The sequence below is a fragment of the Gallus gallus genome, chromosome 3 (assembly GCF_016699485.2).
Source record: "Gallus gallus isolate bGalGal1 chromosome 3, bGalGal1.mat.broiler.GRCg7b, whole genome shotgun sequence".
In the NCBI taxonomy this organism is placed as follows: Eukaryota; Metazoa; Chordata; class Aves; order Galliformes; family Phasianidae; genus Gallus; species Gallus gallus.
The window spans coordinates 39,174,856-39,189,457 of record NC_052534.1 but is presented as its reverse complement, the minus strand read 5'-3'; the positions used below and the strand labels follow the sequence as shown (position 1 = coordinate 39,189,457).

The 14,602-nt window shown below is 38.2% G+C and overlaps 1 protein-coding gene across 1 annotated transcript in view; it reads left to right on the top strand.

Moving 5' to 3' along the window:
- The window catches only part of DISC1 (disrupted in schizophrenia 1), a 193,789-nt gene that overhangs the window by 138,773 nt on the left and 40,414 nt on the right, over window positions 1-14,602 (top strand). Inside the window, exon 10 of the mRNA XM_003640955.5 lies at window positions 13,333-13,393. Within this exon, the coding sequence (XP_003641003.5) occupies window positions 13,333-13,393 (61 nt within the window). The remainder of the gene's footprint in view (window positions 1-13,332; window positions 13,394-14,602) is intronic.

Below are 14,602 nucleotides of genomic sequence, written 5' to 3'. Positions count from 1 at the left end.
TTGAGTCTAATTCTTCTAAGGCTAATCTGAGCCTTACTATGCTACTAAATAGGTAGATACAGCAAATAATCCATTGGTTTGTGTCACTCTATATGTTTCAGAAGCACTTATACCGAACACCTTTTATTTTGTTGATTGCTCTATCTCATCTGTTTTTGCAGTTGAGTTTTCATGTAATAGTAGGGGTCTTATAGTGCTTGCTTTCAAAATATGCCTTTTGTTAGTTTGTATTCTGCTAATGTATTCCTTTTCTTTCAATTTATGTGTAGTTTCTCATCTTCCTTGTGTTACTGCAGTCCATATAAAGCTTTTTTTTTTTTTTTCTTTTCCCAGCTGAGTCTTTGCCAGCTATTTGTAGTTTACTAAAAACCTATTTCTGTTTTACACACCAGTTTGCATTGCAGGTAGAGTAGAACCTATTGTGTATTTGTATGCTGTTCTCTGCTAAACAAATATGCCCAATATCTCATACAAGCAAATAATTTCATTCTTACAATTTCATCCACAAGGAAAATTCCAGCTATTTAGCTGGTAACGATTAGGGAACTGGAAGCATTTCACAGGGTTACTTGGCTCAAACTTCCACATTGATTTTCCAGTATCTCCTCTTTTATACCTTTCTACCTTGTTCTCCATGTATCCCAGTTGTTTCTTCCCGGGCTTGTCAGAAGCTTCAGTGTGTTCTGCCCATGTAAACCTATTAGGCAGTTACCAAAGACTTGTGTATGTGGTTTAAGGAAAAAAGTTATAAGTATTAATGATGAACTCTTAGTCTGTGTCACAGCTATAAGCCACCTCAGTGTATAAGGACTGACCATTCTTATCCGCTGGACTATGAGAACTGTTATTGAATGATTTCTTTTGTGTAATCTGAAATCCCAATATTTGATTCAAGGTTATGTAATTTTTGAAGTTACCTAGCCACTACTTTAAGTATGTTTCTGCACAGAGTAATGATATATGAGTATTATGGGTTAGCGTTTACAGATGAAGCTGCTATTATAAGGCCATTGATTAGTAAAATTTCAGAAGCTAACCACAGGAATGTATCTGCAATCATCTCTGGCTGAGTAGACATATAGCTCGTGCTGACTTGATGGCTTTGCAAGACTGTCTTGAGTTAACTAGAAGGTTTGGACCAATCAACTGACCTGATCAGACAGTAACATCCTTTGGCCTTTCGTTTTTTTTTGGAACATCCCTTGGCTTCATCAGAATTATAGTCCTGAGTTAGAACTTCATTGTGATATCCTTTTTCCTGCTGTGTCTGCGCTTCTATTCCAGCAGTTTTGTTCAAAGATGCTGTTTGTGATCTATGAAATTCATGAACTGCTTGCAGAGTTTTCTGCTTTTGTGAATGCTCATGTGCTGTTAACCCAAAAAGTAAGTAGTCCTACAGTATATTACCAGGATCATACAGTTTATTGTTACTGGGAAGTCCCTGTCTCGGCATTATGAAATTGTGACTTTTTGATTTGTGGCTGTGGGCTTACTTGTGCTAGGTAGTGGTAGTATGCTTTCCATGGTAGAAACTAAATAAGCTTTTCTTAGCTAATTGCATTTTCATGTAAGAGATACATGCTATGTTAAATTCTCAGATCCTCTAAGTTATCCTCATACTTACCCGTTCTTTTACTTTGGATGGGGAAGAAAGTGTATCTATAGAAACTTGAGGATTTCCATGTGACCTGCAAGTTAATTTTCCCCTGCTTTAGAATAGGTCAGCACTGCTTATCAGGCCTTGGGGTCACTGGCATCAGGCTACACTTGTGTGAGCTGAGGCATTCTGGTCTCTCCCGGAGGCAAAACCAGCCTTCTTCTGAGAGGCTCTTAGCCAAGATAGGAGAGGATTTCCTAGAATTTTAATCACACCCTTTATGATTTCACCCAAACTAATGTGCTTTTGTGCAGTGCTAATTGACCTGATGTTCTGGTTTTAGATTCGTGGTAGTAACCCTTGGAGCTAATTTACAGAGTGTGCTTTGAACTGAACTTGGTAATGCAAATATAATGTCCTATTAACAAACTATGAATGGCTCCTACTGGGATTTGTACAATGATTCTGAGCTCATTATTACTGTCATTCAATACTATGGATGAGTGGAGGAAAAATAATTAAACAAAACAGTACTTTAAATCCCAACAGGAATATAAAATCAACAAAGTTGAAAACCCACAAGTCTTAACTTGTGTTTAATATATACACTTTGTGGAAAGGGAGGGGCAGCAGGGTTATGTGTTAAACATTCAGCATAAATGCCCAGCCTAATTGGATGGAAAAATTGATACTCAGTGAATCATTTATTTCCCTCAAATGATTCCATGCTTCTCCAAATTTAAAACTGATAATGTTACATAGAAAATGGTGTAAGAAGTATTTTCTTCTAATCCTCTTTTAAATGTAAGTCATCCTCCAAAAGTGTTGCTTGGGGATTTAGCTGTGTGACTTCTACTGATATCACTGGAAGTTTCACAGCTAAAATGCACAATCACAGCTTTGAAAATGCCTTTTGCAATCTAACACTGTGGAAGCATTGCTGTGTGAGCATTTTTTCAGTCCCATGGGTTGGCCAGGTGTGAGCAGCAAAATCTGTGAGACCTTGACATTCAGAAAACTGCTGCGCATTCCTCAGCTTTCCATAAGCATACAGGCTGATACAAGTCCACTTATATTAAACTATGGGTATTCAGGCCTAGCCTTTAAAATTCAAGTGGGAAAAATGAGAGGAAGGAAGACAAAAAAATTGGACGTTCATCTGACATATCAGTCAGTCAGCCAAGCAAAAAGGCAGCAGCTCAGTTGAGAAAATGTGCAGCATGCACTTGTCTCTGCGCAGACCTCAACTAAGTGCCTTAGATAGCAAGCTTTAACATGCTCATCAGCTGCCAGACCAGCTCAGACCCACAGAGCTTTCCCTTGGGCTCAATTCGCTAAGCAGCCACTTTCAAACATGATCTTTATTATGACTTTTTCCTACTTGACTCCATCCACTTCTCTTTCTGGCAAGCAGCCTCGTAATACTGCTGTTGCTAAGGATTTTTGGGTGTCCTGAAGATTAGAAGCTTGACTTAACCAGAGTTTGACTTCTAGTTCATCTTTTCAAAACTTCTTAAAAACTTAAATCATTCCAGATGATACTGGAAAGATAATTTGAGTCATAAAGATTAAATTGATAAATATTTGCATTCATACTTAAAGAACATTTGATATTAGAGCACGTTAAATTAAGCTAGAGTAGGAAGAGTCTGCGTCAGCCATCAGGAATTTAATTCAAAAATCAACAGAATGACCAGCAAAGTGCCCTCAAACTGCAGTCTTGGAAGTCTCTGTTAGAAGTTTTCTTTTCTGGTAGTAAATTAAGCACCTCTAATTTAGTATTGGGAGCAAAACCAGAAGTAAAATTCCCTGTGGTACTAAATGATTTACAGCCTGAGGGAAAAGGGAATTTGAAAGGCAGAGGAAGAATGAAAAAAGAAGAGAAAATGGGACAAAAACCACATAGACTTAGGAGTCAAGGAGGAAAACATCTGTGGAAACATGGCAGGTAAAATCTACAGAAATGAAAATCATAGAGACCATTCAAGAGAAAGGGCCAACTACACCAGAAATGATTATTGTCAGTAGGGAGGAAAAAGAAAAAAAGACTGCATTAAAGCATCATGCTGCTTTGAAGAACCAGTCTATTCATCCTACTAACAGTATAGCCAGGCTGAGATGATGCACGAAGGGCGAGGACTTGAATGCCTTTCTTTTACGGACGTTACTCAAGCAGAGGTCTTATAGTTTAATTCAAGTAAAAGATTTTCTGTTGATGCTGAAACTGTCAGTTTCAATTGAGAAAGACATTTTGAACTTGTAATAGGTCTGCTTTTTGTATCATCTCTCAGTGTGAAGTATAAATTAAGTCTCTTCTTTAGCCAAAAAGATTACCAGGAAGCTTAAGTATTTCATGGTTTGTCTGGATAATGTGCAAATTTATCTCTGGCTCTGGTGACAGAAGAGGGTATCAAGGAAAAAATATTAAAATACAGAGTAACATGGGTGGAAATTACCTGGTAAAGTGCACTGTGGAAGGTTTTTGCTTTGACTGGAATGTTACTGGAATCTCTTGTTTACTGTGCAATTGAAATGTACTTCATCACCTTATGGGAAAATGCTTCATGGATGCCACCTTAATTTAGGGATGTTAAAGACGTCTTTTTCAATATCTCCAGTGAATTAGAATTTTGTGCTAGAAAATAAGGAAGCTAATAATGATTTTATACTTTAAGCATTACTTTTAAGTTAGCCAATTAAATCAATAATCGTGTCTTGAAAGCAGTTCAGAAAATACCTGTCCACTTGACAGCATGCACTTGTATCTGTGCATCTGCCCTTTAGGTGTTCAGGGTTAGTAAGGGCGTTTAGTGTGTGTACATTCTTGTAGCTACATCTGTTTTGTTCAGCTGCTGCAATTTTTCCAAATCTGTTTAAATCTCTACTCCAGCTTTAAAGGCTAATAGGTGAAAGGCTTTTAAGCGGTGACTGCATGTTCGTGGTCAAAAGCATAATGTTTACTTGATATGTCAAGTGTGGCTAAATATTACTGATGAGCTTCATGAAGTTTGTGGGCGGTTTGAATAGCGCTGGGAGGAAGAGGTCAAAACAAAGATTATTAGGGATTAAGAAAGGCAGTACGCTAAGGTTGTCTGCTTCAGTTCTCCTGCCTGGAGTGACTGCAGAACAGGCTCCGCTCAGCAGCTCCATGTTTTTCAGTGGTTTTTTGAGAAGCCCTGTAATTGCAAAGCAGCAAACATTCCTGATACAGCCAACAGTGGCCAACTGATTTACAAAGGGTTTCTGAAAACTTCAATGTATCAGACAATGTGGGACACCTTCCTTCTCTACTTTGCTCTTCACTGTCAGCTATTCTTCAAAAAAGAATTTGCTGCTTTTCCCCAGGTGTTCTGTAGTTTGAAGACCTGTTCTTGGAGCTTCTTGGAGAAAACTCCGGTGAAAAAATGCAAGTTGGTGCTATCTGCTGTTAGCGTTTTAAAGTATTGGTGTAGGAAGTCACTACTTTATTTGATGTCATTTCAAGGTTGTTAAAAATAGCTTGCAATGCTGAATATTCCTTTTTCGCATAGCTACTGCAATTTGTACTAGTTCTAACCTTCACAGTATACCTTTAAGCTCTACTTTCCTTTCTTTAAAATAATCTAACGGACTGATGTTTTAGCAGCCATTTGTTCTACTGGGGTGAAGATGTGTCATTTTCCATTCTCAGTGGTAACATTAGTCTTTTTTTTTTAACACAATTTTTTTCTTGTTGCTTTTCAAAGCGCTTACATCTGTACTCATCTCTCCCTTTCATCTCTTTCAGTAGCCAGATTCCATGGCAGCATTTGGAAGCAAATTCAAAAAAAAAAAAAAACAACTTTTTTGCTCTGCTGTTTGGTTGTGTTTTCAGCATTAAATTGTTATATTCATTGCAGCATAAAATATATTTTATCTTCTAGATGAAGGCTGTCTCTATGTAGATGCCAGGATTCTCACTGGATTGTATAGTTCGACTAGCCAACAGGTTGAGCTGTAGAAAAGATAATCAATAATATTAATACTATCAGGAGACTTCACAGAGTCTTTTTATTTTGAAAGATTTTCTGGAAGAGTTAGAAAGTGTCAAAAAAAATCTGTGTGTTTCCTTTGTGACCTTGAATTAAAAAGCCAAAGTGGTTTACTCATTTAATATAATCTTTTGTTGTAACTCCAGAACTGAAATATTAGGCGTAGTACTGAATACTTCAAAGTTCAGTGAAACAACCACTGTGAAAAGAAGTTAAACCAGGTACTGTTTTAAGTAGCTACAAGGCTACTTAGAAGACTTGACATTGTTTAACTGTTGTGACATATGTCTGATCATCTACCAAATCATCCCTATTAGCAATGAGAGACACAGTTTGGCCAAAAATTAAATTGAGATTTCTTGTAGTTTATCTTCTCAGTCAAAAATAAGTTTGACTTCCTCCTTCTTTTCATGGTATAGGTATTAGGTATTCTCAGTTACTGCCACGGAGCTCAGCCAGTGAATGTATCCTAATTGTCCACTGCTGTTTATCTTGGATGGCTATATAAATGGCAGGTTTGGGATCTCCTTGTTTTATACAACTGTGTTAAAATAAATCTTACTTTCAGGAAAAACTTGTGGCAGTTCAAGTAACAAGTTTGAACTCTTTTGGTGCCTATGCACATGTCGAGTCTGGCTGCCTTGTTAGCTTTTGTAAATGGTTTCCAGATGATCTTTTGTGACGGCTGACAATCCACAGAGATCAAACTGGACACATGGATCTCCTTGATGCTCAGGCTCTGCTTTGCAAGAAGTGAGAAAAATGGTGTTTTTTTGGGGTGGTGTTTGAACAGATGGTTGGCAGAGGAATGAAACTGGGTAAGAGAGAGAGAAAAAAAAAAAAAAAAGTAGCTCTCCTCCCCTGTTTTCCTCTTCATTTCTCCCCCATTACTCTTTGAAGAATGGAAGGGAAAAACAGTAATGGAAAGCAAAGGGAAACTTTCCACATGGCCTTTGGGAAGATGCTTTCAATATTAAGGCATGTTGATGAATGATTACATAGTGGCTTGGGTGACTGCAGAGAAGCTATCAAAACAGGTGTTTGTGTGATGGTTTGGAAGAGTAAAACACAAACCTCATCTTGTCTGTAGGAGACTTGAAGAATCTCCGTCACCTGAGCATGTTTGTGTTGGAGATCTCCAGCATACTTCCAAAATGGCATCGTGTGGTCACATCGTAGCTGAAAAATGCACACAGTTCCACATCTCAGCTGATTTTGAATTATGTAAAATCCTATCTGTAATAGAGAAAGCATTTCTGGGTGATGTTGGCTTTTTTATGTAAGAATTACAAAAAAGAGAGATACCCAGATGTGGAGTTCTGTTCAGGCTTCCAAGAAGTGAGAATGTTGCCATCCAGTGCCAAGTGTATGGAGAGGCAGGAATGATTTTCTTCACGTTCTTAGCTTGTTTATTCTGCCTTTGGTGCTCCCCAAATGCAGTATTTGTAAGCTTTTGAGTTGTGTGTGGAAAAGTAACCAAACCTGTGATTAAGTGTCTGTGCCTGGCCTGTGATTACTTGAGAGCTGGTATGGGCAGGAGGTCTTGCTTGGAAGGCCTGGGGGCTGGATGGGTGGGTGGTCTTGTGCTAAATGCTCAGTGACCCAGGGCCTTAATCTCCTTTCCAATGCTTTTTATAGCCTCTTAAAGTATCAAGGTGTTTGTCCTGTAATTTCAGTGCTCTGGTTACTGCTGATTCAATATTTCACCTACAGCCCCTTCAACGTAGAGGCAGCAAGCTTCACTTGATATTGAATACTAAAACATTTCTTTAAATTTCAGATGTTTTTTTTTTTTTTTTTAACAGCAGATTATTTTCTGAAAGCATTTAGAAAGTAATTCGCCTTTCCCCTGTTGCTTTCTTCCACATGTATATCACAGGAGGAACCACTGTGTCTGAGTCACTAGATTTTACAGAAATCTGAAAGAAACAGCATCCAGATGATACTATGGTAATTCCCTTCAATTTAGGCAATTTAATCACAGAACTTGAAGAGTCAACTGTCTCTTTCAATGAAAAGCACCACATACAATGCAGGAGGTTCAGAAAGTAAATTCTAGGAATGTCTGGTTTTCAAATGTGCCTTTTTATGCAGGGCAGCTCTGCCCACCTCTTTTTGGCTCTGCAAACCATTTATGCCATGCCCAGAAAGCAATGTAAGTTGCTGTAGGCGGAGTTGCTAGCATCTCCTGTCATTTCTCTTTATGAGATCTGGTTTCCTGGTTTTATTTCTTTGTCAAACTTTTATTCATGGTAAGATTTTCTGTGTTGTATATCTGAACTGACGTCCAACCTCAGGGCAGGATGTGGCCTCCTTGCTGAAGTCAGTAATTTCTATATACCATCTATGTTTAGCTGTATTTTTTCATATCAAAATCAAGGTATCACTTGACTCATTGTAGGCTCAAAGTAATTAATTTTGCACCAAGACCTACAAATTAAGTGAGTTATAAATAGGATGGGAGACTTGTATTTGGAGGGATGAGCAGGTGGAGCTGGTACTTGGCAATTCTGGGGTCTCCTAAAGAGAGAAGGCTGGCTGTCTTGGGCACTGCAATGTCCACCTACTTCAGAAGTGTCTAGAGATTAGACTGTAGTCTTCTTCCTGTTCAGGATGTACCCAAATGTTTGAGAGAAAGTTAGATCTACAGTATCGGTAAATTCACAGGAAACATTCTAATGAAGAGGAATTGCATTGTAAGACAGCAGTGCTCAAGCTGGATCCTCTAACTGGTGATTTCTAAAAATCAGAAGAGTTTCCTTACTGTATCAGAGCAGTTGACCACGTAGTACCAGAAAGGCACCTGGAAATAGTGTTGGAAACTTTCATATGGGCAAGATGCAACATACCATATCCACCGTAGTTGTGAAAGCAGCAGGATGGCATTTCATAATAGATCCTGAAAAGCATTATCTTCTTGTGGGATGAGATTGTTATAATAATCAACGTTACTGGGTCACCTAGAAGTTGCTTCAGACTCTCATCCATGTAGAGGGGCGGAGAGCATCTGCTAGTTCACACAACTCAGTCCCAGCAGAAGAACTATGTTTGAGCAACCCACTGGTGTCCTCTAACTGCAAAGTACAGCATTGCATTTGTGTGGCAGGTTATTCTCCAGGCCAAGTGCTTTCAGAGGGAGTAAAAAACCTTGTGGTTGTGTTATGGAATCTTCTATTAGGTGGGTATTCAACTCTGTCAGTTCTGGGCTACGTCTTTTCTTGTGAGGCTGTGATACCATAGCTGTTCAGTACTGTTTTTTGTTATAACAATTCACCTTTGTGTATTCTTCTTGTTTATGGAATAGCAGACCATTTATACTCCTCCTATTTTTTGGCCGACTCACCTCCAGTGACAATAATTTCCCTAGGCTAATTTTGTTCTGTTCTGTAATGATATTTAAAGGATTAACAGATTCCTGGGAACAAAACATATTCACTGGAAGAGACAGGTAGTAACAGTGTTTCTCAGTAGTTACTTCATTACTGAAAAAATAATCACTGAACCAGAATAGAATGTAGCTGTTTAAGTTGACTCAGAATGTTAAACTTTTTGGAGGATTTGCATGTCTTTATTTAACCGCCTATTTCTCTCTTTAAACCTGGCCTTTTTTGTTCTTTCTTTGGGTTTTTCCTTTGCCTGTCTGCAAGTTGCAAAATTCCTTACTGTTCTGTAATCCAAAATCTTGTTATTGTGGCTTGATAAATCATCTTGACATGTATTTGAGCAGCTGACGTGTCTTCTCTGAAGTTTGACTGGCTTTTCAAGTTAACCTTTAAATATACTGAAGCTTTTCCACAGTTTTTCAGACTGCAGCTTCACAAACGAATACAGCACATCTTCCACTACAGGAGAGATAAGATGTTTTCAACTGATCATGTTCTGCTTTTGCATTTCTCTTAGCGTTAGTAATCACTTTATAGGTTTCAAAAATAGAGTAGTGACAGGACAAGAAATGTCAACCTTGTTTGCACCTAGTTCTTCCCTCAGTGTTCATGGCAGCTGGATCAGTGCGTGTCCTTGCAGATACTTGTGTTTTTTATATCATTCTGAATAACCAAATCTCATCCTACTTCCTTAAGTTGGGTAAAAGTCTCACTGAAGTCAGTGGGAGTTTTGTTTTGCCTGACTAATGGAGTGCTTGAGAAAGAAAGTTACGCTTCAGAAAAGGAGAGGTTAGTTGAATTGTCTTTGGGCTTGCTGCACAGGCAGGCAATGTGTGGCACATTTTTTCGTACATTTTTTCGTGTTTGGTCTGCATCTGCTAGCAGCCTCTGCAGCTCTTCCAGCATGCCAAGATGTGTCACCATTCACCCACCAGAAGAGAAAAATGAACAAGAAAAAAACCTGATAAGATGGAAGGCAAAAAACTGAACTTGGGATTTTCCCCCTGAAACTCAAGCTGTGGGTCACTAGTCTGGTAGAGGGCTTAAGACCTGCAGAAGACCATCCAAAATGGCTGTGATGATGAGGAAGCTACTTTCATTTTAAGGACCTGCTCTTCTGAAGTGCTGACCATTCACATCTGGAATTTCCAGGGTTCAAGGTGTACCAAGTTAAATATTTTTTTCTGAAAATATTAATTATAGAATGCAAAGCACATGTCATTGTCCCTGAAAACACAGTTTGTGAAAGCCAAGGCTGAGGATAAAAATAATAAAGCTTCACATGGAAGATCAAGTCATATTTGTAATTAAGAACTGTAACATTACCCCAGTGGAGGTGCTCTCAGATGAGAAACCACATGCAATGTTTCAAAGTAATGCTGTGTAGGTTAATTATTAGAAGATATTTACGCAGCTTTTAAAATGGTACATTTATACTCTGTGGCAACTTAAAGGCCACCACAGGAGCTTGCTGCTCCCCTCAGCTCCATCTGACTAGGACTGATTCCAAGACTGGACTGGAGAAAGAAACATATATATAATAAGAGCAGGAAAAGCTGAATTCACTTTTCTTCAATTAAGGCTTCACAAGAAAAGTCTATTTTTAATCTTAGCAAATACCCTGGTGTCTCATCTTCCCATAGGTATTTATACATTTTTATTTTAATAACTCCACTTAAGGCCAATGTGAGCTAACTGTGTAAATCCCTAGAGAACTGATGAAAAAAGCACTCCCATTCATTTAAATATAAAAATAAACCGTTTGGCATGTTTATGCAGAAAAGAGTCTCATAAATTATTATTACTTTTTTTTTTTGGTCTGTCATCTAGTACTCTCCTAGCTAGATTTAAGGCACGCACGGCTTACAGCTTGCAGTTTTTGTGCTTTGAAGTGATGGTGAATAGAGATTCATTAAAGTAAAACAAAAAAAAGCTGCTAATTTGTTGGTTGTCTTCTATTACAAATGGATGATCTAAAAAAGCTGAAAGAATTTGTGTATTTGTTGCAGTGCAGCCTGCAATTTGTTACGATGGAAGTAACCCCTGTAGAATTTTTAAGCAGTATTTTCCTTCAAGCAAAATCTCCAGGTCACAGCTCTTTCAATTACATGCACAAGAGGCGAGGAGACAAAGCTAGCCTGGGTGGCTTTCTCTTTTAGCAGCAAAGTTTGCATTTCTTTTAATGTAGTTAAAACATTTGACAGCAGAGAGTGCAGTTTAGTGATGTGAGGTGATTTCCAAATGAGTGTTAGCTTTTAACTGACCTACTTTTGACTACTGGTATATTCTTGTCCATTACTTTTTGTCATTGAATAATGCTGATATATTAAGCTGCGTGCTTCAAGGGCATTGTAAAATTGCATGTAGGGGCAGGACTGAGCTGTGAAAGTGCGAATTACTCTATCAGATCATACCCAATTAAAAAGTGACGAGCACAGCAGGAGACATTGAAAGCAAGGTTTATCTTTCATGTATTGTAAGAAGTCACTATATCGGTTAGAAACAAAGTGAGTGTGAAACAGATTCTCCACCTCATCTCATCCCTCTCCAAAATTAATAATATTTGCTGACTTTATTATGGGAATGAATAAGCCCCTGAGTTGTAACAGCTCATGTTCAAGGATGTTATGACAATGGCAAGAGAATGGGAAGTACAGCAGCCATGTACCTTCAAGCTATCTGTTATCAAAGTGTGTGCTGAACCTCAGGTCAATACATTGCCAATTGTCAGAGAGTTTTGAAAAGCTGCTTGTAGTTTATATAAAACTGTACTGTGTCATTAAAAGAAGACTTGCAGGCTTTCTGCACTTCCACAGGAAGCACAGGAATAAAAGAACAGTAATGAAAGCAGGAACTTTTAGTGAGCTCTGTACTTATTATAAATCTGCTAGAAGATAAGGAAACTTGCTTAGATTCCAGTGCCGTCATGAAAATCCTTGTATAACCTTTTGCTTAACATTCATCAGCACTCTTCTAATGGTGAGATGGATCTGTGAATGTAGCAGTTAATGCAGTTGTCTATATACAACGTAATCTTCCATAATCCTGCTAGCTATAGTGTTGTGCTGCCAAACCCATTCTGACATTGGTACTGTGGATAAAATTGTGATGCTTTCATAGAGAATTAGTGTGTGTACATATGTGTGTATGTATACCGTGTGTGTGTGTACATATATACATATATGAATCTAACAGCTTTTCTCAACTGCATCAACTTTGCAAAATGTGCCGCATGCTTGCTATCAGAATGCATGACTAATGTCTGACCAGATGAACACCTTCTGTAGACAATCTATGTCACATATACCCTGAGGTTTGCTGCTGATGATATTGTCTGAGTAGTTTTAAGGAACTCCTGTGTGTGCACACGTGCAACTTCAGAACAGCTGATCTGGTTAACTCTGTTTTCATATCAGGCTTTAGTGTGTGAATTTTTATGTTGTGAGGAGAAAATACGAGGTGGAAAAGTGATAAATATGTGGGGCACTGGAGGCACTGAATTGTAGAGAAGGTGGAGAAGAAGAGGTGAATGGTTAAATTCACAGCGCCTAATCCAAACAGCAAGTTTTACCTGCAGAAACAGTGATGCTTTATAGGAAGTATCTTCACTTAAAAGGGACGTGTGCAGTGAGTTAAGAGTTTCAAGATGACCAACCAATTACCAGTCCTATTAGACTTTTAGGGAAATAAAATGATGTGGTGATCCACTGAAAGCTTCCATTTTCCTGGAGGAGGTTTACCTTTTCCCCCATTCATCCATAAACATGGAGTATCAAGGATCATACAAGCAATAGCTTTATTTTTTGTTTCACTGAGCAAAAATTTTGCTGGAGTTTGTTCTGTGTGAAGAAACTGCAGGCATTCATGTGAAGCTGATACGTAGGTCCTAAGTTGGTTGGTTGCTTTTTAAGTCATAAAAAGCTTCTCTGGTGTCTCTGCCCATGCTGCAGTGTTTCAGTTCTGTCAGAAGTTTGATACAATTTTCATAAGGAATTAAGGAACTCTTGTTCAGAGAATCAGTCTTGCTGGTTTCTCCTGTAGGCGAAAAGGAAGAGTATTGTGTGTTTTTTGTTCTGTTTTGTCAAGAGGGAACTTCTACAGTTAGTCTCACCATTTTTCTGGTGCAAACATGGTTAATTCAGTGATGCACTAATTAGTAGATATATCAATTTACACATGCAATACACTTTCAAGAAAAACAGGGAATGCACTGTAACGTGAATGTGGAAATGATTACTGGAATTCATGGGTAAGAGATCAGATGATATAAAACAAAATGAAAACTAAAAAAGAAACACTGAACAGTTATAACGTTACCTAAATTTTGAATTTTTTCTTGTAGTGACCAGCATAAAAGAAAATGCTGAAAAGTACATGGAGATGCTGGAAGACAAACTGCATAGGTAAGGAAGGCATCATGGAAACCTTGGAAGATTAAAAATAATTCTTAATGCGGCACTGACAAGCATAAATATTGTAGGAATGCTTTTGAACTTGCATGAGAATAATACCAGAATAGTTTGAAATTGGAAATCCCATAAACGTTATTGCTGTGACCTCTGTTCCTGGCCATGTTCAACAGCTTTGCTAGCAGCCTATCAATGGATACAGAAAGAAAGAATTGGTGAGGTTGGATTCTCCAGTGCAGAAGACTGTTCTTGAACAGAGCTGGTAGGGCCAGAGACAAGAGTGCACACGTGTCGTTGGTGCACCTCACTCCAGCTTGGCCTTTGGGTGCTGTAATCTGTGGTGTGAACTGTTGAACATCCTGAAGTTGTGGAGCTTTGGAGCTGCTGTAGCTGGTTGGAAAGGCACTGCTGAGTTCCTATGCAAAACCCAACTCTGAGCAGAGCCAAGGAAATCTTTACTTCAGTTCTGGGTGCCCTTAAAAAGTAATGACCATCTATATTACAGTTTTGAATGACTGCTATTTTGAGGGTTTGGAAAGCAATAGAAACCAAAACAACAATGGAGATATTTTGGGAACTGAATCCTAACGCAGAATAAATATATTTCTTCTTGCTGTATGAGGAGAGCTCTAGATTACCCTCAAGTTTTATGCTGCTTCTTGAAGGATTGTTAGCAATTGTTCCACTGTTGTGATAGAAAAGTGGACTTTTTCTTCCACAAGTATTTTTATTAGAAAAATCTTTCATAGGCTGTAGTTGGAGTTTGTGTCTTAATGAAAGTGCAATTCCCACATTAACTCTACTCTCTATTTCTGAGTAGGTATAATTAATAATCTAGTTGCCTTCATTATTTGTTTGTTGTTGCATTGGTAGAGACAGTTCTAAATTTTTTGATTTGCTCACTCATACTGTTGAATAGAGGCATGTATTTGAGTAGCTCTCATGCTTAAAGGTAATTCAGAACTGAGTGAAAAATGATGGAAGCAGACTTCAAAGATCAAATGTCTGTGTATTGCCTGTCCCCCCTAGCTTTAATACTTCATAGCCAATTTCAGAACTGTGTTTGATTTCAATGTAGCTGGGGAGGCTGCATATCCGTAACTGTAAGACAAATCTTCCTGTGGATCACTTAAAAACAAACAAAACAACAACAAAAAGCCCACAAATAAACAAACAAATACCTTGCTCTTAATTAAAAATTAA